At 45.6% G+C, this 25,981-nt stretch overlaps 1 protein-coding gene across 4 annotated transcripts in view; it reads right to left on the bottom strand.

Annotated features, from left to right (window-relative positions):
- insc (INSC spindle orientation adaptor protein) overlaps positions 1-25,981 on the bottom strand; it is a 134,615-nt gene that overhangs the window by 10,364 nt on the left and 98,270 nt on the right. For all 4 annotated transcript variants that reach the window (XM_084397389.1, XM_084397391.1, XM_084397390.1 and 1 more), the window contains exons 9-12: positions 14,845-15,023; positions 13,343-13,409; positions 13,114-13,269; positions 8,043-8,119 (exon numbers count right to left, since the gene is read on the bottom strand). In XM_084397389.1, the coding sequence (XP_084253515.1) occupies positions 8,043-8,119; positions 13,114-13,269; positions 13,343-13,409; positions 14,845-15,023 (479 nt within the window). The remainder of the gene's footprint in view (positions 1-8,042; positions 8,120-13,113; positions 13,270-13,342; positions 13,410-14,844; positions 15,024-25,981) is intronic.

The following is a 25,981-nucleotide window of genomic DNA, read 5'->3' as shown; positions in this document are numbered from 1 at the left end:
ACAAGAGTTATTCGTTCGCGAATTTGAGTTCATAAGTAGGCTACAAAGAGTAGGCCTATCCTACACTGATTATGTACAGTAGTGCGATATGAACCGAAAGTCATACTAATCACTCAGTTCAAGTAGGTTATAGCCTATTTTTTAATGGTAGGCCTACGTGTTCTGAACTCGGTTCTCGGAAAGTTTGTACAAATGTGGCACAAGTTTTCCCAGACCAATGAAACGAAGTTGCCAGTTGCATAACAGATTTTTCCCAAAGGTGTGAACAAATGACATGTGAATTAAATGACACCTCCGAGCATCATGCACGTGCAGGGAGCCTGGGAACCGGTCTCCGTCGGGCACAGCGTGTCGCACTTCACACCTTGGAAGGGGCACCAATTCACATTTATGGACGCGCCTTCTGCCACTGGCTAACACCTCACCATAACTGTCGCCATGTGTCATTTCACCCCAATGTGCCAATCCTTCCCCTCCCGCCAGAATTCACTAGCACCCACATACACGCTTTATCCCAGCAAACGCGACGACTCTCGCACCGTTTGGATGTTAGACACGTGGATGGGATAGTGTTAACACGCAAAACATCTAGCGCTTAATTTTGTAAGTCGCAAAAGCGGGCGATGAAACCATTATAGTGGTGACTTTATTACTCTTATTAATGTACCCGGGGGAAAGGGGGTTGGTGTAAGTTTTATCTAACGTTCACCTATATCAGGAAACATCAGAGATGCAGCATGCGCGTCTTCGATTGAGCCAGATGGCTATTGATTTTGTGACTTTTCCCCGCTTTCCCCTCATCACTCTCTTTGTCGAGTGAACATAATGGGCACACGACACCTATTTTGCTGAACATGTACCCCATAGCGCACATCAATACGAGCTTGGGCACGCGCAAGTAGCCTATCTCAGAACGGGGCCAGGTCAAAAAAAGTTAAGTTTTCTTATAATACATTTTATTTAAAGGCACCTTTCTGTGCACTCAAGGACACCATACATAAGACATTTAAAAGCAGCAAAAAATAAAGGATAGAACAACATTAAAAACAACAGAAAGAGGCAGAGCAATTGACATCAAGTGAGATAGATAGTTTTAAACAGATGTGTTTTGAGTTTGCAATTTGAAATGGAAGAATGAATCAATGTTTCAAAGTTGGGGTGGTAATGAGTTCCAGGGATGGAGAGCAGCGACTAAATGCTCTGCTCCCCATGGTCATGGTCATGGTCAAGGTCAAGGTCACTTTTATTTATATAGCACCTTAAAACAACATTACTGCTGACCAAGGTGCTTCACAAAAACACATTAAAAAAAAAAGAGTCATACAAAAATACTAATACTACATATACACAATTATTAAAAGGCCTGAGAAAAAATATACGTTTTCAGGGATGACTTAAATGCATACAAGGAAGAAGATAACCTAGCAAATTGAGGTAACGAATTCCACAGCTTAGGACCAAATACGGAAAAGGCTCTGTCACCTTTAGATTTCAAACGAGAATGTGGAATGGTTAATAATTTGTCAGAGGATGATCTAAGAGATCTTCGGGGAGAGTATGGACAAATAAGGTCTGAGATATAAACTGGAGCCAGACCATGCAAGGCTTTAAAAACAAAAGTTAAAACCTTGTACTCAATTCTGTATTTGACCGGTAGCCAATGTAAATGTGATAAAAAATGGGTAATGTGCTCACGTTTTAAGAAGCACATTAAGAAGCGAGCATTTTGAACCAGTTGCAAACGCAATAGTGAAAACTGGTTTATACCGGCATACAGAGCGTTGCAATAATCAAGCCTAGTTGAAATGAAAGCATGAATGACTGTCTCTAGTTCACCAAAAGATAGAAAAGATTTCAATTTCTGTAAACCCCTAAGTTGGAAAAAACTGGCTCTGACAACAGAGTTTATTTGCTTGTCGAATTTTAACTCAGAATCGACAACAACACCCAGGTTCTTTACATGAGTGCGGATATTCGCTTGCAGAGTTCCTAAAGTAGAAGACAGGCTACCGAATGAGTGGAGCCAAATAAAATAACTTCAGTCTTGTTTTCATTTAACTGAAGAAAATTTTCACCCATCCAACTCTTAATGTCATTTACACAGGCTAATAAATCAGACAGGGACTTAGACCCAGGTTTTATTGACATGTACAACTGGGTATCATTGGCATAAATGTGATACGGAACCTTGTGAGATTCAAAAATGTAACAAAGAGCGAAAATAAAATCGGGCCCAAAATGGAGCCTTGCGGTACTCCATCCGTAACAGAAGCAGGCGATGTATGAAACTGACCCATCTCCACAGAGAAGCTCCTCTCAGAGAAATAGGACTCAAACCACTCTATGGCTGAATCACAGATACCAGCCTCAGTTTTTAAACTGTTCAAAAGAATGCAGTGATCCACTGTGTCAAAAGCTGCACTTAAATCCAACAATATCAGAACTGCACAATTTCCAGAATCCACAAATAACAAGAAGTCGTTTACCACTCTTAACAAGGCCGATTCAGTACTATGCTTAGATCTAAAGCCAGACTGAAACGGATCGAATATATTGGAGGTGTATATCTCATGGTGGTGAGACAGGCGGGGGGGACAGATGGGTGTATTGAGGATGAGGATCTGAGGGAGTGGGAGGAAGTGGGACCCTGGAGGAGATCAGACAAATATTGTGGGGCGAGGTTGTGGATGGCCTTGAATGTTAACAGGAGGACTTTGAATTGTTTACAGAACTGGACCGGGAGCCAGTGGAGCTGTTGGAGAGCAGGAGTGATATGGTGGATGGAGGGGGTTTGAGTTATGATGCAGGCAGCTGAATTCTGGACCAGTTGAAGTTTATGAAGGGATTTGTGAGGGAGGCCAAAAAGGAGAGTGTTGCAGTAGTCCAAACGGGAAGTGACGACACAGGGACAAGGACGGTGGCAGTGTGGGGGGTAAGGGAGGGGCAGAGATGATTAATGTTTTGTAGATGGAAGTTAGGCAGACTAGGTAATGTTATTGATGTGGGATTGAAAAGATAATGAGCTGTCAAGGATGACACCAGACTCTTAACCTGGGGATAGGGTAAAACGGAGGAGTTATCAATAGTGAGAGAAAAACTGTCGGTTTTGGATAAAGTGGATTTAGTGCCAATGAGGAGAAGTTTTATTACTGTTTCATTTGAGGAAATTTTGGGTAAACCAGGTTTTTATTTTCGAGATGCAGTCAGTGAGGGAGGTGGGCGGGAGAGTGGACGATAGGTAGAGCTGGGTGTCATCAGCATAATAGTGGAATTGAATGTTAAATTTGCTGAAGATATAGCCCAGGGGAAGGAGATAAATGAGTGGATACTTGAAGTGAGAGTGGCAGGCATTGATATTCTTTATATTCCGAAATGAAATAAGGCATGGTATTTTAGAGATGGAGAGAGTAAGTTTCACTGTAAATGAGAGGAGAAAATGGTCAGTTATGGGGAGTTCAACAGCTGTAAAGTCAGAAGGGGTGACACCAGAGCAGCAGATTGAGTGCAGAGTATGTCCTTTGGAGTGTTTGAGAAAAGTGATATGTTGCTGTCATCCAAAACTCTCTAAGCAGGAGGTGAAGTCTTTAGTAAGAGGCAGATTGATATTGTCCATGTGGATATTGTCTCAGACCCCAGGCCCCAGGCTACAGACCACAGACCCCAGACCCCAGACCTCAGGCCCCAGGCTACCTACCCCGACCCCAGGCCCCAGACCCCAGGCCACAGACCCCAGGCCCCAAACCCCAGACCCCAGGCCACAAGCCCCAGACCCCATGCCACAAGCCCCAGACCCTAGGCTACAGACCCCAGGCCACAGGCCACAGACCCCAGGCCAAAAGCCCCAAGCCCCAGACCCCAAGCCACAGACCCCAGGCCCCAAACCCCAGACCAAAGGGCACAGACCCCAAACCCCAGGCCAAAAGCCCCAAGCCCCAGACCCCAGGCCACAGACCCCAGGCCCCAAACCCCAGACCAAAGGGCACAGACCCCAAACCCCAGACCAAAGGACACAGACCCCAGGCCCCAGACTCCGAACCCCAGACCCCAGACCACAGACCCCAGACCCCAGGCCAAAAGCCCCAAGCCCCAGACCCCAAGCCACAGACCCCAGGCCCCAAACCCCAGACCAAAGGGCACAGACCCCAAACCCCAGACCCCAGGCCAAAAGCCCCAAGCCCCAGACCCCAGGCCCCAAACCCCAAACCCCAGACCAAAGGGCACAGACCCCAAACCCCAGACCAAAGGACACAGACCCCAGACCCCAGGCCCAAGGCCCCAAACCCCAGACCCAAGGCCCCAGACCCCAGGCACCAGACCTCAGGCACCAAACCCCAGACCAAAGGGCACAGACCCCAAACCCCAGACCCCAGGCCAAAAGCCCCAAGCCCCAAGCCCCAAGCCCCAAGCCCCAAGCCCCAGACCCCAGGCCACAGACCCCAGGCCCCAGACCAAAGGGCACAGACCCCAAACCCCAGACCAAAGGACACAGACCCCAGACCCCAGACCCCAGGCCCCAAACCCCAGACCCAAGGCCCCAGACCCCAGGCACCAGACCTCAGGCACCAAACCCCAGACCCCAGGCCCCAGACCCCAGGCCACAAGCCTTGACCCACAACCAGCGACTTATCAAGGGAATGTCCACCTGTTCATTTCTCTATAAAAGTTTAGGCTTGCTAGTGTTGAAGCAGCAGCCTTTCTCCAGGTTACTTTGAGTTGGGCTCTGGTTTGTTCTTAGGTTAAATTTGCTTTTGTTATTTGGTTTAGTATTTTGTTTTCTGTGGTTGATATGCTTACATGCACCTGACAGACATTACAGATGACCATGTTTTCTTGTTTTATATATTCTTCTATTTATGTTAATAAATGTTTATTTCTGCAATCCAATCACTATGTCCTCCATTTCATTTGCCACGGCTTTGAGCCGGTCGTGACACCAACCATGCAAGTTCATCACCATTTCTTCATTCAACGCAGAAGAAATTGGTTGAAACTCATGGAACCATCAAAATCCTTCTTCAGGAACTTCACAAAATGCTTTCACTGCAAAGGCCATGCAAGTATACATTTAATGAGGTGCTCTGAAAATGATAAGCTGATGGTTTTTTTTCGTAGTAAAATAGATCTTTTCCATAGTTCCATTTCCTGCTTCCAGTTTCATACTGTCACTTACCATTTTAACCAAGTATGTGTGATTGTATATTGTGTGTTTAGATTAGTTATGTTTGTGATTTAGTTAATAAAACTTGTGCACAATACGTATTTGGTTCTGATTCTGGTTCTGGTTCTCCTTGCAAAAAAGTTTATTTTACGATTTAGATTTTGACTACAGGCTCTTAGTAGTACTATACAGTAAGAAAGACATTTCCCTCCCCTGGAAATGAACATTTCTTAGAATTAATAAAACAATAAACACTGAGTGTTCACAGAACGAACAGGTTGATTGATTGTAATATTAATTTTACTACATTAAATTAATTATATTAACTGATCCAAATATTCATAATTAATTATTATTAATATTTATTTTGAGCTAATTTGCTACACTGGGTCTGCCTGTCATGTGACTGATCACATAACATGGAACAGGAAATAGCCAGCATAAAGGAAGCAGCATGGCAAACAAAAGAGGTTTCTGTCAAGACGACCAAAGCTGGATCGAGGAGTTTCTTTTAAGGGATTTCCATTCCAGCAAACCACATCACTTTTCATTGGATTATCACTACAGTTGGGTTGTGTAAACACTAGGGATGGGCAGATGAAGCCTCATGAAGCACTGAGGCTTTCCCCTGAATGTTTCGGGAAAATATTCGAAGCATCAAGAGTGTCGAAAACAGCGCCATCTTGTGGCAGGTAAAATTTATAGCAGCCATGTTTATGAGCAGCTGAGTATGCAGCGCCGTTGTCTTATCCCGAGCTGCCTGATGCAAGTAAATGTTGGTCTAATTATTTTATGGTTTCTATGCTATTTATGTGTCAGAATATATGATCATGTAACATAGGCTGTAGGCTTATTTATAAAATTAAAACAAAAAAAATTAAGTAAATGGACTAAAACTAGGTCTAGGTTCAAACATTCCGACACGAAAAGTGAAACATTCACATGACTGGAAAGAAAGTGAGGTTTTGTTTTTCATTGATCATGTATTTCTCTGAAAACAATACGCGCTCCGGCACGGAACTTCATGAGAGATTGCGCTGCGTACTCAATACATGCTTTGAAGCTTCAGTGTCGAATGTAACATCACTAATAAACACCGGTGGACACTTACACATTGGGACCTACAGCATGTAGAGACTCTTAAGGACTGTTTTATGGTATGGAACCAATGGACTCTATGCTTTTAACAGCCTAAGGCTTCTATGTTGTATTGTGTTGTTTTAAGTTCCTTATAGAAATTGTAAATACACTTCATTTATTCACTTTATTTCTGTTGTTGTCTCATCTTTTAAAACACTTCCCAAACTCTCACAGTTTAATCTGACCCCATTTTTAGCTCATGTAACTCATCCGATTAGGCGGATTGTTACATAATAACTAACTTCCGGCAGATGGCCTCCTCCCACATTTCTCTTTAAAACTTCTCGTTTTAGACTTCTGATTTGTGACTGGTGTTTTGTTTTGCTCTTTCCTCTGGGCTTCCGCGTTCGTCATTACGTCATGCGTCTCTTTCACCGTAAATCGATGCGTACAGACGTCTGCTGGAAGCTAGTTATTTATTTGTACATGTTATATATTTTTCTTACATGAGTGCATCGTTTCACTTCAGAAAGCCTTTATTAACCCCCCGGAGCCTGTGGAGCACTTTAATGATGGATAGATGCACTTTAATGATGGATAGATGCACTTTAATGATGGATATGCACTTTTATGATGTATAGATGCACTTTAATGATGGATATGCACTTTAATGATGGATAGATGCACTTTTATGATGGATAGATGCACTTTAATGATGGATAGATGCACTTTTATGATGGACAGATGCACTTTTATGATGGACAGATGCACTTTTATCATGGACAGATGCACTTTTATCATGGATAGATGCACTTTAATGATGGATAGATACACTTTTATCATGGACAGATGCACTTTAATGATGGATAGATGCACTTTAATGATGGATAGATGCACTTTTATCATGGATAGATGCACTTTAATGATGGATACATGCACTTTAATGATGGATAGATGCACTTTAATGATGGATAGATGCACTTTTATGATGGATAGATGCACTTTAATGATGGATAGATGCACTTTTATGATGGATAGATGCACTTTAATGATGGATAAATGCACTTTAATGATGGATAGATGCACTTTAATTTATGATGGATAGATGCACTTTTATGATGGACAGATGCACTTTAATGATGGACAGATGGACTTTTATGATGGATAGATGCACTTTTATCATGGAGAGATGCAATTTTATGATGGATAGATGCACTTTAATGATGGATAGATGCACTTTAATGATGGATAGATGCACTTAGATGCACTTTAATGATGGATAGATGCACTTTAATGATGGATAGATGCACTTTAATGATGGACAGATGCACTTTAATGATGGACAGATGGACTTTTATGATGGATAGATGCACTTTTATGATGGACAGATGCACTTTAATGAAGGATAGATGCTCTTTTATCATGGATAGATGCTCTTTGGTGGACTCCAAAAAATATATGGCCATTCACTGACATTATAAAGCTTGGAAGAGCCAGGACATTTTTTTATATAACTCCGATTTTATTTGTCTGAAAGAAGAATGTCAAACACACCTGAGATGGCTTGAGGGTTAGTAAATCATGGGCTAATTTTCATTTTTGGGTGAACTATCACTTTAAGAATAGTTGTGTTCAGTTGAATTTGATCGTCTGCTTAACTCTATAGCCTGTAGTTCATGCAGGAATAATGAAGTATACTTGTATATTTAAATAGCAAAAGAGAACACATTCTGCTCAGTATGAATATTAGCTCATATAGCACAATTTTACACATGCATTCAAAAACAACAACAGCTTTATTTACCAGACAGGCCACCAGTACTGAATCACTGTTGTTCCTTTCTGCTGGCGAGCGACACAACTCAATGAGACGAGGAACAGCTGAGGGAAAATACAAGGGTTTCAATGCTGACAATCTGTGTAGTCCAACCAGCTTTAAAAATACACCGCTAACACTTTACAATAAGGTTCATTAGCTAACATTAGATAATGTATTAACTAACATGAACTAACCATGAGCAGTACATTTTTACTGTATTTATTAATCTTTGTTAATGTTAGTTAATAAAAATCCAGCTGTTCATTGTTTGTTCATTTTAGTTCACAGTTTAAATTAACATTAACAAAGATTAATAAATGCTGTATAAGTGGAGTTCATTATTAGTTCATTATTTATTAACAACTAATATTGTTAACTAATGAACCTTCTTGTAAAGTGTTACCAATACACCTAAATATCACACCGCTGCTTTAAATCATCAGTTCACTGATTGCACTATTGACTGTGTTGTCTCGCATGCACAGAATCTGATCTACACATGTGGTTGTGTGAGTTTTTCCCTAAGGTAAGCGTGTGCAGTGTCTGATGCGTGTCTAATCCCGGTCCTCGGTCTCAAACTGAGGTTGAGTGAGTGACAGTGGTCAGTAGGGCTGAGACGATACACCTATCTCCCGATTCGATACAATCATGATACTTGGGTGCTGATACGATATGTATTGCGATTTTTTTTAAAACTCTAAACCATGTGGAAAAGTTAAATAATACAATTATAGGGCCCTATCCTGCACTCAGCACAATTGACTTTGTACACCGACGCATGTATCATTCCTATTTCTCACCTGCGCACAGTGGACTTTTCCCTCCACAGACGCACGTCTGTAAATTAGGGAATTAACTTGCGCTCCCGGGGGCGGTTCAGGGAAAAGAGGAGGCGTGTTCCGGCGCAAACGTTCCCTGGTGCTATTTTGCAGTTTCAGAAAACAATTCCTCCACAGACCAGGAGAAACCTCGTTTAAAGTCAGTGGCGCTGCGCATGTTATTCAGATGCTATTTTAAGGGTGCATGCTTGGCCATAATCAATGTAGCGTGTGCACAACGCACACACACTTTGCTTCTCTCATCTACACAGACGCAGTAGTTCTCATTTTTGGAAAACCATACATTACAAGGAAAAATATTACCACACGAGGGAAATCATTGCTGTGTCCATGAAGATGAGAAAAAATTGGCATAAATCTAGCTTACACATTTACCCAAATTATTACACGCCTGTTTAACCGAAGCTAATTTCAAGGTCAAGGTCAAGATTGCCTAGGAGTCAGGTACAGGTGTTGTCTAGTGGTCAGGTACAGGTCTGGTCAGGTACAGGTGTTGTGCTTGAGTTGAGTGAGTGTCAGGTACAGGTGTTGTCTAGTGGTCAAGTACAGGTGTTGTCTAGTGGTCAGGTACAGGTGTTGTCTAGTGGTTAGGTACAGGTGTTGTCTAGTTGTCAGGTACAGGTGTTGTCTAGGGGTCAAGTACAGGTGTTTTGCTTGAGTTGAGTGACAGTGTCAGGTACAGGTGTTGTCTAGGGGTCAAGTACAGGTGTTGTGCGTGAGTTGAGTGACAGTGTCAGGTACAGGTGTTGTCTTGTGGTCAGGCAGAGGTGTTGTCTAGTGGTCAGGTACAGGTGTTGTCTAGTGGTCAGGTACAGGTGTTGTCTAGTGGTCAGGTACAGGTGTTGTCTAGTGGTTAGGTACAGGTGTTGTCTAGTGGTCAGGTACAGGTGTTGTCTAGGGGTCAAGTACAGGTGTTGTGCTTGAGTTGAGTGACAGTGTCAGGTATAGGTGTTGTCTAGTGGTCAGGTAGAGGTGTTGTCTAGTAGTCAGGTACAGGTGTTGTCTAGTGGTCAGGTACAGGTGCTGTCTAGTGGTCAGGTACAGGTGTTGTCTAGTGGTCAGGTAGAGGTGTTGTCTAGTAGTCAGGTACAGGTGTTGTCTAGTGGTCAGGTACAGGTGCTGTCTAGTGGTCAGGTATAGGTGTTGTCTAGGGGTCAAGTACAGGTGTTGTGCTTGAGTTGAGTGACAGTGTCAGGTATAGGTGCTGTCTAGTGGTCAGGTAGAGGTGTTGTCTAGTGGTCAGGTACTGGTGTTGTCTAGTGGTCAGGTACAGGTGTTGTCTAGTGGTCAGGTAGAGGTGTTGTCTAGTGGTCAGGTACTGGTGTTGTCTAGTGGTCAGGTACAGGTGTTGTCTAGTGGTTAGGTACAGGTGTTGTCTAGTGGTCAGGAACTGGTGTTGTCTAGTGGTCAGGTACAGGTGTTGTCTAGTGGTCAGGAACTGGTGTTGTCTAGTGGTCAGGTACAGGTGTTGTCTAGTGGTCAGGTACAGGTGTTGTCTAGTGGTCAAGTACAGGTGTTGTGCTTGAGTTGAGTGACAGTGTCAGGTACAGGTGTTGTCTAGTGGTCAGGTACAGGTGTTGTCTAGTGGTCAGGTAGAGGTGTTGTCTAGTGGTTAGGTACAGATGTTGTCTAGTGGTCAGGTACAGGTGTTGTGCTTGAGTTGAGTGACAGTGTCAGGTATAGGTGCTGTCTAGTGGTCAGGTAGAGGTGTTGTCTAGTGGTCAGGTACAGGTGTTGTCTAGTGGTCAGGCACAGGTGTTGTCTAGTGGTCAGGTACAGGTGTTGTCTAGTGGTCAGGTACAGGTGTTATCTAGTGGTCAGGTACAGGTGTTGTCTAGTGGTCAGGTAGAGGTGTTGTCTAGTGGTTAGGTACAGATGTTGTCTAGTGGTCAGGTACAGGTGTTGTGCTTGAGTTGAGTGACAGTGTCAGGTATAGGTGCTGTCTAGTGGTCAGGTAGAGGTGTTGTCTAGTGGTCAGGTACAGGTGTTGTCTAGTGGTCAGGTACAGGTGTTGTCTAGTGGTCAGGTACAGGTGTTGTCTAGTGGTCAAGTACAGGTGTTGTGCTTGAGTTGAGTGACAGTGTCAGGTATAGGTGCTGTCTAGTGGTCAGGTAGAGGTGTTGTCTAGTAGTCAGGTACAGGTGTTGTCTAGTGGTCAGGTACAGGTGCTGTCTAGTGGTCAGGTATAGGTGTTGTCTAGGGGGCAAGTACAGGTGTTGTGCTTGAGTTGAGTGACAGTGTCAGGTATAAGGTGCTGTCTAGTGGTCAGGTAGAGGTGTTGTCTAGTGGTCAGGTACTGTGTTGTCTAGTGGTCAGGTACAGGTGTTGTCTAGTGGTCAGGTAGAGGTGTTGTCTAGTGGTCAGGTACTGGTGTTGTCTAGTGGTCAGGTACAGGTGTTGTCTAGTGGTTAGGTACAGGTGTTGTCTAGTGGTCAGGAACTGGTGTAGTCTTGTGGTCAGGTACAGGTGTTGTCTAGTGGTTAGGTACAGGTGTTGTCTAGTGGTCAGGTACAGGGTTTGTCTAGGGGTCAAGTACAGGTGTTGTGCTTGAGTTGCGTGACAGTGTCATGTATATGTGCTGTCTAGTGGTCAGGTACAGGTGTTGTCTAGTGGTCAGGTACTGTGTTGTCTAGTGGTCAGGTACAGGTGTTGTCTAGTGGTCAGGTAGAGGTGTTGTCTAGTGGTCAGGTACTGGTGTTGTCTAGTGGTCAGGTACAGGTGTTGTCTAGTGCTTAGGTACAGGTGTTGTCTAGTGGTCAGGTACTGGTGTAGTCTTGTGGTCAGGTACAGGTGTTGTCTAGTGGTTAGGTACAGGTGTTGTCTAGTGGTCAGGTACTGTGTTGTCTAGTGGTCAGGTACAGGTGTTGTCTAGTGGTCAGGTAGAGGTGTTGTCTAGTGGTCAGGTACTGGTGTTGTCTAGTGGTCAGGTACAGGTGTTGTCTAGTGGTTAGGTACAGGTGTTGTCTAGTGGTCAGGAACTGGTGTAGTCTTGTGGTCAGGTACAGGTGTTGTCTAGTGGTTAGGTACAGGTGTTGTCTAGTGGTCAGGTACAGGGTTTGTCTAGGGGTCAAGTACAGGTGTTGTGCTTGAGTTGCGTGACAGTGTCATGTATATGTGCTGTCTAGTGGTCAGGTACAGGTGTTGTCTAGTGGTCAGGTACAGGTGTTGTGCTTGAGTTTAGTGACAGTGTCAGGTACAGGTGTTGTCTAGGGGTCAGGTATAGGTGTTGTCTAGTGGTCAGGTACAGGTGTTGTGCTTGAGTTTAGTGACAGTGTCAGGTACAGGTGTTGTCTAGTGGTCAGGTAGAGGTGTTGTCTAGTGGTCAGGTACAGGTGTTGTTTAGTGGTCAGGTACAGGTGTTGTCTAGTGGTTAGGTACAGGTGTTGTCTAGTGGTCAGGTACAGGTGTTGTGCTTGAGTTGAGTGACAGTGTCAGGTAAAGGTGTTGTCTAGGGGTCAGGTACAGGTGTTGTCTGGTGGTCAGGTACAAGTGTGGTCAGGTACAGGTGTTGTGCTTGAGTATAGTGACAGTGTCAGGTACAGGTGTTGTCTAGTGGTCAGGTACAGATGTTGTCTAGGGGTCAGGTACAGGTGTTGTGCTTGAGTTGAGTGACAGTGTCAGGTACAGGTGTTGTCTAGGGGTCAGGTACAGGTGTTGTCTGGTGGTCAGGTAGATGTGTGGTCTGGTGGTCAGGTACAGATGTGGTCAGATACAGGTGTTGTCTAGTGGTCAGGTACAGGTGTTGTCTAGTGGTCAGGTACAGGTCTGGTCAGGTATAGGTGTGGTCAGGTACAGGTGTTGTCTAGTGGTCAGGTACAGGTGTGGTCAGGTACAGGTACAGGTGTGGTCTGGTGGTCAGGTACAGGTGTGGTCAGGTAGAGGTGTGGTCTGGTGGTCAGGTACAGGTGTGGTCAGATACAGGTGTTGTCTAGTGGTCAGGTAGAGGTGTGGTCTGGTGGTCAGGTACAGGTCTGGTCAGGTATAGGTGTGGTCAGGTACAGGTGTTGTCTAGTGGTCAGGTACAGGTGTGGTCAGGTACAGGTACAGGTGTGGTCTGGTGGTCAGGTACAGGTACAGGTGTTGTCTAGTGGTCAGGTACAGGTGTGGTCAGGTACAGGTACAGGTGTGGTCTGGTGGTCAGGTACAGGTGTGGTCAGGTACAGGTGTTGTCTGGTGGTCAGGTAGAGGTGTGGTCTGGTACAGATGTTGTCTCGTACCCCGCAGCTGAACGGCGCTCTGAGCCACCAGCGGGTCTCTGCTGAGACGAGCCAGTGTGACGGCAGCTTTCTGCTGAACCCGCTCGCATGCGGCGCCCTCTGATGGACTGGAGGACGATGGCTTCTCATTCAGCAGCACCAGCAGCTGCTCCACTCCTGAACACAGATCCAGTGACTCTCACACACTGCGGGAAAACACTCGCCATGTGTGTGTGTGTTGCTCACATACCCTTCTCCTCTAGAACATCTGCAGTGCATTGCTCCAGAACGGACAGATTTGCAAGGATGGTCACAACCTGCAGGGATTGAATGATATCATTACTGGATTCTACGTTTACAGTACTGCTACTACACTGGGAAACATGTGTGTGAGTGTACAATATACTCCTGACTACCAGTGTTGTATAACGTGCATTTCATTAGATTGCTCATTAGGAAAATATACTGAAGTAAAACTATGTAGTCCCTAAGTCCCCCTGTAGTCAATAATTGTATCCCTTAAAACTCAACTTTCGCCGGCTCTAACCCTAACCCTAACGACTCAGAGTGATTCAGTGAGAGTCCTGCCACAATAATACTACACAAGAACAAAGACCAGAAACCACAGAGATTTGGGAGAGATTTTTTTTGACTTGGGTCTATATGCAGTCATCCAGAAAAACTGGAGACACCCTAACAACGGCATAACAGCTCCCTGGCAACCCCACACATTTCCTAATAATGGCATTTAATACAATGCTGTTTCTAAAGTTGCTATTAAACATAAGGAACATTGCTCGGGTGAGAAAAGATCAGATGCTTAACCCTACAATAAACCCCAGCTGCAGGCCCAGGGCTTTAAAACTGCAGCTAACGGAACGAGATTGTGCTTGTGTGTGTGTGTGTGTGTGTGTGTGTGTGTGTGTGTGTGTGCACCTGGTCTTTGGAGTACGGCGTGTCGATGCGCTGGCGGTCTCTGCAGGTGTGTGTGTGTGCGTGTGTGTGTGTGTGTGTGTGTGTGTGTGTGTGTGTGTGCACCTGGTCTTTGGAGTACGGCGTGTCGATGCGCTGGCGGTCTCTGCAGGTGTGTGTGTATGTGTGTGTGTGTGTGTGTGTGTGTGTGTGCGTGCGTGTGTGTGTGTGTGTGTGCGTGTGTGTGTGTGTGTGTGTGCGTGTGTGTGTGTGTGTGTGTGTGTGTGTGTGTTCACCTGGTCTTTGGAGTACGGTGTGTCGATGCGCTGCCGGTCTCTGCAGGTGTGTGTGTATGTGTGTGTGTGTGTGTGTGTGCGTGTGTGTGTGTGTGTGTGTGTGTGTGTGCACCTGGTCTTTGGAGTACGGCGTGTCGACGCGCTGGCGGTCTCTGCAGGTGTGTGTGTATGTGGGTGTGTGTGTGTGTGTGTGTGTGTGCGTGCGTGTGTGTGTGTGTGCGTGTGTGTGTGTGTGTGTGCGTGTGTGTGTGTGTGTGTGTGTGTGTGTGTGTTCACCTGGTCTTTGGAGTACGGTGTGTCGATGCGCTGGCGGTCTCTGCAGGTGTGTGTGTATGTGTGTGTGTGTGTGTGTGTGTGTGCGTGTGTGTGTGTGTGTGTGTGTGTGTGTGTGTGTGTGCACCTGGTCTTTGGAGTACGGCGTGTCGACGCGCTGGCGGTCTCTGCAGGTGTGTGTGTATGTGGGTGTGTGTGTATGTGTGTGTGTGTGTGTGTGTGTGTGTGCGTGCGTGCGTGTGTGTGTGTGTGTGTGTGTGTGTGTGTGCACCTGGTCTTTGGAGTACGGCGTGTCGACGCGCTGGCGGTCTCTGCAGGCCTGCAGAAGGATGGGAACGGCGTTGAGCTGCAGGAGGATCTCACAGGCCATGCTGTCGAAGAACGTGATGTTGGCCAGCGCTGCCGAGGCCAACAGAAACACTTCACCGCAGGACGCGCTCGCACACAGACCTGCACACACACAACACGAGCTTCAACTACTGGCTAGCACAACTCAATTAGTGAATCCCAATGGCATTTAAAACCAAGCCATTCTTCTAGAGCACAGGTTCTTTACCAGTAATACAGCATGTTTCATTGAGTTTCATAAGAGCACTCACCTACAGCTGTTGATGGATCAGCTATAACTTGCCAAAGTTTGGATCTCTATTTCCAATGTTATTTGATTCTGTTTGAATAAGTAAAACTGTCCAAGAGCAGAAGGTGTGCATTTGTTCATTCTGACTTGAAGTGGCGCTGATTTCAGTCACTGTTTTTCCCAAAAGAGAGTTTTGAAAGGCCTTACCATCATTGGATGTTTATATTGTTTAAATGTGCAATATTCAAAAAGGAGGGACATTTGGATCTTTTGTCCCAGACTGGATCACATGGAGGATACATGTCGATTTCAGCTTCCAAAAGGAACACTATGTCCAAGTGAATGGATAAATACAGGTTGATGTAAAATTACGGACAATGACAAATATGAGTAGCAAAAATATATACAAAATTATGTTTATTTGAAAACGCATGTAATTTCTGCCAAATATGTCTTCAGCTGGTGGCTGATGGCTCAGGTTACAGATGTAGCAGTACACTGAATGGATGTTGTACTAACTAAATTCACTGAGATTTTGCTGATTTGAAGATGTTTAATGGATTTTAGTGATTAAATATTGCTGTTATTAGGGGCCAAGCCCCGAAGGGGCAAGGCACCTATTGTATCTGTTAGTTTTCTTATTATTATTATTCTTCCCAGTGGAAGTCTATGGCAGCCCTATGAACCGTAAGTAGGAAAATTATGAAATTTGGCACACTTGTAGTGATGGCCATGAATAGTAAATGTAGCAATTTTTGAGTCTCTAGGACCAACTCTATAGGGCAAAAAAAATTCAACATTGAAATGGTTATAACTTTTGAACCCTTTGATCTAGAAAAATGAAACATACATTAAGACTCCGCCCATTACAGTAGTAGCCATTTTGAAAAGTACAGTATTCCGTTTTTTCACTTCCGTTTTAAGTGAGTGAACAGATTTTTTTTATTCATCTTTGTTCTAAAGTTATGATGTTGCAAACTTAACGAGGTCGACCCAAAATTGGTTCAGAAGCTATAGCTCGGCCAAACTTTGATCAATCGAAACGAAAATTGGTGCACTTCATCGGAAGCATGATCTGAGGTTCCATGCCAAAGTTGGGAACAGCGCCACCTATGGGTCATGAGATATGGAAGATGCAAATTTTGGCCAATAACTTTTGAACAGTTTGTCAGAAAATCATGTGGTATCTATGGATTCATTGAGTCATGCCGAATCCGTGGATACCGATTTTGCCAGGATTGGATGAACCACTTGTCCGCCATTTAGATTTTTGTCATAAATTGCAATATCTTATAAAATATTTGACATATCCGCACAAAAATTGGTAAGGATCATCATTAGCATGGCCTGAAAGTACCTGAGAACTTTGAACACAGCACCACCTAGTGTTCCAGAGTTATACGGTGTTTTGCAAATACGCTTATAACTTTTGAAAACATAGGTCAAAATTTGATTTCTTTATGTCATTACGTTCCTTGGATTATGCGGATTCCGACGATATCTCATTTGTCATTTTGCAAGAATGTGACTGTCCGCCATATTGAAGCAAATGGTAAACAGTTTTTTCGCTACTCCTCCTTCAAATCTTGCTCAATTTTGCCCAAAGTTTGCTCAGATGATCTTTGGACCGAGCCGCACAGAAATGACTGAACAGATTTTCATGACATACTGGTGAAAAAAAAGTTGATCAAAAATTGATCAATCGAAACGAAAATTGGTACGCTTCATCGGAGCCATGACCTGAGGGCCCATGCAAAATTTGGGAACAGCGCCACCTACAGGTCATGAGATCTGGAAAATGGCTATTTTGGCCAATAACTTTTGAACAGTTTGAACAGAAATTTGATCAGATGATCTTTGGACCGAGCCGCACAGAAATGACTGAACAGATTTTTGATATTCGCTACCATTCCCGAGATATTTGTCTGCAAAGTTGACCTAGCCTGTGTTTGTTGCCTTGCTAACCAATTCACATCCTCTGAGTGGCGCAAGTTGCTAAACCACATGTCATGAGTCTCGAACCATTCTGGTCGTGGGTTCGAGTCCTGTGTGGACCAACTTTAAAATTTTGTATAAAGTTGTCATTTCAATTCCTTCCGGCTCTGCACTGCTTTTGGTGCTTAAATGCTCGCTGCGCTACTGTGCTTGATGTACATTTACATGTATATTCAATTTCTGATCTTTTTGTTCTTCTGGCTCCGCACTGCTGTTGGTGCTTAAATGCTCACTGCGCTGCTTTGCTTACAGTACTTGCTGTGCTTGATATACATTTACATGTACATTTAATTTCTGATGTTTTGTTCTTCCGGCTCCGCACTGCTGTTAGTGCTTAAATGCTTGCTGCGCTGCAGTGCTTACAGTACTTGCTGTGTTGCTGTACATGATGTGCTGGCTGTGCTTGCTGTGGGCCATACTTGTTCTGCTTGCGGTGCGTTTAAGGGCTTGGCCCCTGTATTGCTGCTTGCAGCTATATTTAACCTGTCTCCTTGTGTTAACACTAGTAAGCAAACCCAATGGCTCTGGTGGATCTTGAATGTGCCTTCACAAAGCTCCAGAAAACACCTGATTCTGTGGAAGAAAACTGTCAAAGATATCGTAATGGGAAAGAGCAGTTACCAGTGTGCACAAGCTGATTTCTCAACGATGGGTAAGATCCTCTATGGCCAAACAGAGGGCAACCTAAGGCAGGGGGTCACCGCCGACACTGGGCATCTGCTGATGGGAGGTGTTTATGTGAGATGGGTATGAGAGTGGAGCTAATGGGAGGTGTTTATGTGAGATGGGTATAACAGTGGAGCTGATGGTGTTTATGTGAGATGGGTATGAGAGTGGAGCTGATGGTGTTTATGTGAGATGGGTATGAGAGTGGAGCTGATGGGAGGTGTTTATGTGAGATGGGTATGAGAGTGGAGCTGATGGTGTTTATGTGAGATGGGTGTGAGAGTGGAGCTGATGGTGTTTATGTGAGATGGGTGTGAGAGTGGAGCTGATGGTGTTTATGTGAGATGGGTGTGAGAGTGGAGCGGATGGTGTCTATGTGAGATGGGTGTGAGAGTGGAGCTGATGGTGTTTATGTGAGATGGGTATGAGAGTGGAGCTGATGGTGTTTATGTGAGATGGGTGTGAGAGTGGAGCTGATGGTGTTTATGTGAGATGGGTATGAGAGTGGAGCTGATGGTGTTTATGTGAGATGGGTGTGAGAGTTGAGCTGATGGTGTTTATGTGAGATGGGTGTGAGAGTGGAGCTGATGGTGTTTATGTGAGATGGGTATGAGAGTGGAGCTGATGGTGTTTATGTGAGATGGGTGTGAGAGTGGAGCTGATGGTGTTTATGTGAGATGGGTATGAGAGTGGAGCTGATGGTGTTTATGTGAGATGGGTGTGAGAGTTGAGCTGATGGTGTTTATGTGAGATGGGTGTGAGAGTGGAGCTGATGGTGTTTATGTGAGATGGGTGTGAGAGAGGAGCGGATGGTGTTTATGTGAGATGGGTGTGAGAGGAGCGGATGGTGTTTATGTGAGATGGGTATGAGAGTGGAGCGGGTGGTGTTTATGTGAGATGGGTGTGAGAGTGGAGCTGATGGTGTTTATGTGAGATGGGTGTGAGAGAGGAGCGGATGGTGTTTATGTGAGATGGGTGTGAGAGGAGCGGATGGTGTTTATGTGAGATGGGTATGAGAGTGGAGCGGGTGGTGTTTATGTGAGATGGGTGTGAGAGTGGAGCTGATGGTGTTTATGTGAGATGGGTGTGAGAGGAGCGGATGGTGTTTATGTGAGATGGGTGTGAGAGTGGAGCGGGTGGTGTTTATGTGAGATGGGTATGAGAGCGGAGCTGATGGTGTTTATGTGAGATGGGTGTGAGAGCGGAGCTGATGGTGTTTATGTGAGATGGGTGTGAGAGCGGAGCTGATGGTGTTTATGTGAGATGGGTGTGAGAGCGGAGCTGATGGTGTTTATGTGAGATGGGTATGAGAGCGGAGCTGATGGTGTTTATGTGAGATGGGTGTGAGAGTGGAGCTGATGGTGTTTATGTGAGATGGGTATGAGAGTGGAGCTGATGGTGTTTATGTGAGATGGTATGAGAGTGGAGCTGATGGTGTTTATGTGAGATGGGTGTGAGAGTGGAGCTGATGGTGTTTATGTGAGATGGGTGTGAGAGTGGAGCTGATGGTGTTTATGTGAGATGGGTGTGAGAGTGGAGCTGATGGTGTTTATGTGAGATGGTATGAGAGTGGAGCTGATGGTGTTTATGTGAGATGGGTATGAGAGTGGAGCTGATGGTGTTTATGTGAGATGGATATGAGAGTGGAGCTGATGGTGTTTATGTGAGATGGGTATGAGAGTGGAGCTGATGGTGTTTATGTGAGATGGGTATGAGAGTGGAGCGGATGGTGTTTATGTGAGATGGGTATGAGAGTGGAGCTGATGGTGTTTATGTGAGATGGGTGTGAGAGTGGAGCTGATGGTGTTTATGTGAGATGGGTATGAGAGTGGAGCGGATGGTGTTTATGTGAGATGGTATGAGAGTGGAGCTGATGGTGTTTATGTGAGATGGGTGTGAGAGTGGAGCTGATGGTGTTTATGTGAGATGGGTGTGAGTGGAGCTGATGGTGTTTATGTGAGATGGGTGTGAGAGTGGAGCTGATGGTGTTTATGTGAGATGGTATGAGAGTGGAGCTGATGGTGTTTATGTGAGATGGGTATGAGAGTGGAGCTGATGGTGTTTATGTGAGATGGATATGAGAGTGGAGCTGATGGTGTTTATGTGAGATGGGTATGAGAGTGGAGCTGATGGTGTTTATGTGAGATGGGTATGAGAGTGGAGCGGATGGTGTTTATGTGAGATGGGTATGAGAGTGGAGCTGATGGTGTTTATGTGAGATGGGTGTGAGAGTGAAGCTGATGGTGTTTATGTGAGATGGGTATGAGAGTGGAGCGGATGGTGTTTATGTGAGATGGGTATGAGAGTGGAGCGGATGGTGTTTATGTGAGATGGGTGTGAGAGTGGAGCGGATGGTGTTTATGTGAGATGGGTATGAGATTGGAGCTGATGGTGTTTATGTGAAATGGATGTGAGAGTGGAGCGGATGGTGTTTATGTGAGATGGGTGTAAAGGTGGAGCAGATGGTGTTTATGTGAGATGGGTGTGAGAGTAGAGCTGATGGTGTTTATGTGAGATGGGTATGAGAGTGGAGCGGATGGTGTTTATGTGAGATGGGTGTGAGAGTGGAGCTGATGGTGTTTATGTGAGATGGGTGTGAGAGTGGAGCTGATGGGAGGTGTTTATGTGAGATGGGTGTGAGAGTGGAGCTGATGGTGTTTATGTGAGATGGGTATGAGAGTGGAGCTGATGGTGTTTATGTGAGATGGGTATGAGAGTGGAGCTGATGGGAGGTGTTTATGTGAGATGGGTATGAGAGTGGAGCTGATGGTGTTTATGTGAGATGGGTGTGAGAGTGGAGCTGATGGTGTTTATGTGAGATGGGTGTGAGAGTGGAGCTGATGGTGTTTATGTGAGATGGGTGTGAGAGTGGAGCGGATGGTGTCTATGTGAGATGGGTGTGAGAGTGGAGCTGATGGTGTTTATGTGAGATGGGTATGAGAGTGGAGCTGATGGTGTTTATGTGAGATGGGTGTGAGAGTGGAGCTGATGGTGTTTATGTGAGATGGGTATGAGAGTGGAGCTGATGGTGTTTATGTGAGATGGGTGTGAGAGTTGAGCTGATGGTGTTTATGTGAGATGGGTGTGAGAGTGGAGCTGATGGTGTTTATGTGAGATGGGTATGAGAGTGGAGCTGATGGTGTTTATGTGAGATGGGTGTGAGAGTGGAGCTGATGGGAGGTGTTTATGTGAGATGGGTATGAGAGTGGAGCTGATGGTGTTTATGTGAGATGGGTGTGAGAGTGGAGCTGATGGTGTTTATGTGAGATGGGTGTGAGAGTGGAGCTGATGGTGTTTATGTGAGATGGGTGTGAGAGTGGAGCGGATGGTGTCTATGTGAGATGGGTGTGAGAGTGGAGCTGATTGTGTTTATGTGAGATGGGTATGAGAGTGGAGCTGATGGTGTTTATGTGAGATGGGTGTGAGAGTGGAGCTGATGGTGTTTATGTGAGATGGGTATGAGAGTGGAGCTGATGGTGTTTATGTGAGATGGGTGTGAGAGTTGAGCTGATGGTGTTTATGTGAGATGGGTGTGAGAGTGGAGCTGATGGTGTTTATGTGAGATGGGTATGAGAGTGGAGCTGATGGTGTTTATGTGAGATGGGTGTGAGAGTGGAGCTGATGGTGTTTATGTGAGATGGGTATGAGAGTGGAGCTGATGGTGTTTATGTGAGATGGGTGTGAGAGTTGAGCTGATGGTGTTTATGTGAGATGGGTGTGAGAGTGGAGCTGATGGTGTTTATGTGAGATGGGTGTGAGAGAGGAGCGGATGGTGTTTATGTGAGATGGGTGTGAGAGGAGCGGATGGTGTTTATGTGAGATGGGTATGAGAGTGGAGCGGGTGGTGTTTATGTGAGATGGGTGTGAGAGTGGAGCTGATGGTGTTTATGTGAGATGGGTGTGAGAGAGGAGCGGATGGTGTTTATGTGAGATGGGTGTGAGAGGAGCGGATGGTGTTTATGTGAGATGGGTATGAGAGTGGAGCGGGTGGTGTTTATGTGAGATGGGTGTGAGAGTGGAGCTGATGGTGTTTATGTGAGATGGGTGTGAGAGGAGCGGATGGTGTTTATGTGAGATGGGTGTGAGAGTGGAGCGGGTGGTGTTTATGTGAGATGGGTATGAGAGCGGAGCTGATGGTGTTTATGTGAGATGGGTGTGAGAGCGGAGCTGATGGTGTTTATGTGAGATGGGTGTGAGAGCGGAGCTGATGGTGTTTATGTGAGATGGGTGTGAGAGCGGAGCTGATGGTGTTTATGTGAGATGGGTATGAGAGCGGAGCTGATGGTGTTTATGTGAGATGGGTGTGAGAGTGGAGCTGATGGTGTTTATGTGAGATGGGTATGAGAGTGGAGCTGATGGTGTTTATGTGAGATGGTATGAGAGTGGAGCTGATGGTGTTTATGTGAGATGGGTGTGAGAGTGGAGCTGATGGTGTTTATGTGAGATGGGTGTGAGAGTGGAGCTGATGGTGTTTATGTGAGATGGGTGTGAGAGTGGAGCTGATGGTGTTTATGTGAGATGGTATGAGAGTGGAGCTGATGGTGTTTATGTGAGATGGGTATGAGAGTGGAGCTGATGGTGTTTATGTGAGATGGATATGAGAGTGGAGCTGATGGTGTTTATGTGAGATGGGTATGAGAGTGGAGCTGATGGTGTTTATGTGAGATGGGTATGAGAGTGGAGCGGATGGTGTTTATGTGAGATGGGTATGAGAGTGGAGCTGATGGTGTTTATGTGAGATGGGTGTGAGAGTGGAGCTGATGGTGTTTATGTGAGATGGGTATGAGAGTGGAGCGGATGGTGTTTATGTGAGATGGTATGAGAGTGGAGCTGATGGTGTTTATGTGAGATGGGTGTGAGAGTGGAGCTGATGGTGTTTATGTGAGATGGGTGTGAGTGGAGCTGATGGTGTTTATGTGAGATGGGTGTGAGAGTGGAGCTGATGGTGTTTATGTGAGATGGTATGAGAGTGGAGCTGATGGTGTTTATGTGAGATGGGTATGAGAGTGGAGCTGATGGTGTTTATGTGAGATGGATATGAGAGTGGAGCTGATGGTGTTTATGTGAGATGGGTATGAGAGTGGAGCTGATGGTGTTTATGTGAGATGGGTATGAGAGTGGAGCGGATGGTGTTTATGTGAGATGGGTATGAGAGTGGAGCTGATGGTGTTTATGTGAGATGGGTGTGAGAGTGAAGCTGATGGTGTTTATGTGAGATGGGTATGAGAGTGGAGCGGATGGTGTTTATGTGAGATGGGTATGAGAGTGGAGCGGATGGTGTTTATGTGAGATGGGTGTGAGAGTGGAGCGGATGGTGTTTATGTGAGATGGGTATGAGATTGGAGCTGATGGTGTTTATGTGAAATGGATGTGAGAGTGGAGCGGATGGTGTTTATGTGAGATGGGTGTAAAGGTGGAGCAGATGGTGTTTATGTGAGATGGGTGTGAGAGTAGAGCTGATGGTGTTTATGTGAGATGGGTATGAGAGTGGAGCTGATGGTGTTTATGTGAGATGGGTGTGAGAGTGGAGCTGATGGTGTTTATGTGAGATGGGTGTGAGAGTGGAGCTGATGGTGTTTATGTGAGATGGGTGTGAGAGTGGAGCGGATGGTGTCTACGTGAGATGGGTGTGAGAGTGGAGCTGATGGTGTTTATGTGAGATGGGTATGAGAGTGGAGCTGATGGTGTTTATGTGAGATGGGTGTGAGAGTGGAGCTGATGGTGTTTATGTGAGATGGGTATGAGAGTGGAGCTGATGGTGTTTATGTGAGATGGGTGTGAGAGTTGAGCTGATGGTGTTTATGTGAGATGGGTGTGAGAGTGGAGCTGATGGTGTTTATGTGAGATGGGTATGAGAGTGGAGCTGATGGTGTTTATGTGAGATGGGTGTGAGAGTGGAGCTGATGGGAGGTGTTTATGTGAGATGGGTATGAGAGTGGAGCTGATGGTGTTTATGTGAGATGGGTGTGAGAGTGGAGCTGATGGTGTTTATGTGAGATGGGTGTGAGAGTGGAGCTGATGGTGTTTATGTGAGATGGGTGTGAGAGTGGAGCGGATGGTGTCTATGTGAGATGGGTGTGAGAGTGGAGCTGATGGTGTTTATGTGAGATGGGTATGAGAGTGGAGCTGATGGTGTTTATGTGAGATGGGTGTGAGAGTGGAGCTGATGGTGTTTATGTGAGATGGGTATGAGAGTGGAGCTGATGGTGTTTATGTGAGATGGGTGTGAGAGTTGAGCTGATGGTGTTTATGTGAGATGGGTGTGAGAGTGGAGCTGATGGTGTTTATGTGAGATGGGTATGAGAGTGGAGCTGATGGTGTTTATGTGAGATGGGTGTGAGAGTGGAGCTGATGGTGTTTATGTGAGATGGGTATGAGAGTGGAGCTGATGGTGTTTATGTGAGATGGGTGTGAGAGTTGAGCTGATGGTGTTTATGTGAGATGGGTGTGAGAGTGGAGCTGATGGTGTTTATGTGAGATGGGTGTGAGAGAGGAGCGGATGGTGTTTATGTGAGATGGGTGTGAGAGGAGCGGATGGTGTTTATGTGAGATGGGTATGAGAGTGGAGCGGGTGGTGTTTATGTGAGATGGGTGTGAGAGTGGAGCTGATGGTGTTTATGTGAGATGGGTGTGAGAGAGGAGCGGATGGTGTTTATGTGAGATGGGTGTGAGAGGAGCGGATGGTGTTTATGTGAGATGGGTATGAGAGTGGAGCGGGTGGTGTTTATGTGAGATGGGTGTGAGAGTGGAGCTGATGGTGTTTATGTGAGATGGGTGTGAGAGGAGCGGATGGTGTTTATGTGAGATGGGTGTGAGAGTGGAGCGGGTGGTGTTTATGTGAGATGGGTATGAGAGCGGAGCTGATGGTGTTTATGTGAGATGGGTGTGAGAGTGGAGCTGATGGTGTTTATGTGAGATGGGTGTGAGAGCGGAGCTGATGGTGTTTATGTGAGATGGTATGAGAGTGGAGCTGATGGTGTTTATGTGAGATGGGTGTGAGAGTGGAGCTGATGGTGTTTATGTGAGATGGGTGTGAGAGTGGAGCTGATGGTGTTTATGTGAGATGGGTGTGAGAGTGGAGCTGATGGTGTTTATGTGAGATGGTATGAGAGTGGAGCTGATGGTGTTTATGTGAGATGGGTATGAGAGTGGAGCTGATGGTGTTTATGTGAGATGGATATGAGAGTGGAGCTGATGGTGTTTATGTGAGATGGGTATGAGAGTGGAGCTGATGGTGTTTATGTGAGATGGGTATGAGAGTGGAGCGGATGGTGTTTATGTGAGATGGGTATGAGAGTGGAGCTGATGGTGTTTATGTGAGATGGGTGTGAGAGTGGAGCTGATGGTGTTTATGTGAGATGGGTATGAGAGTGGAGCGGATGGTGTTTATGTGAGATGGTATGAGAGTGGAGCTGATGGTGTTTATGTGAGATGGGTGTGAGAGTGGAGCTGATGGTGTTTATGTGAGATGGGTGTGAGTGGAGCTGATGGTGTTTATGTGAGATGGGTGTGAGAGTGGAGCTGATGGTGTTTATGTGAGATGGTATGAGAGTGGAGCTGATGGTGTTTATGTGAGATGGGTATGAGAGTGGAGCTGATGGTGTTTATGTGAGATGGATATGAGAGTGGAGCTGATGGTGTTTATGTGAGATGGGTATGAGAGTGGAGCTGATGGTGTTTATGTGAGATGGGTATGAGAGTGGAGCGGATGGTGTTTATGTGAGATGGGTATGAGAGTGGAGCTGATGGTGTTTATGTGAGATGGGTGTGAGAGTGAAGCTGATGGTGTTTATGTGAGATGGGTATGAGAGTGGAGCTGATGGTGTTTATGTGAGATGGGTATGAGAGTGGAGCTGATGGTGTTTATGTGAGATGGATATGAGAGTGGAGCTGATGGTGTTTATGTGAGATGGGTATGAGAGTGGAGCTGATGGTGTTTATGTGAGATGGGTATGAGAGTGGAGCGGATGGTGTTTATGTGAGATGGGTATGAGAGTGGAGCTGATGGTGTTTATGTGAGATGGGTGTGAGAGTGAAGCTGATGGTGTTTATGTGAGATGGGTATGAGAGTGGAGCGGATGGTGTTTATGTGAGATGGGTATGAGAGTGGAGCGGATGGTGTTTATGTGAGATGGGTGTGAGAGTGGAGCGGATGGTGTTTATGTGAGAT

This window comes from Rutilus rutilus (genome assembly GCF_951802725.1).
Source record: "Rutilus rutilus genome assembly, chromosome: 23".
Classification (NCBI taxonomy): Eukaryota; Metazoa; Chordata; class Actinopteri; order Cypriniformes; family Leuciscidae; genus Rutilus; species Rutilus rutilus.
This window is presented reverse-complemented; position numbering and strand designations above follow the sequence as displayed.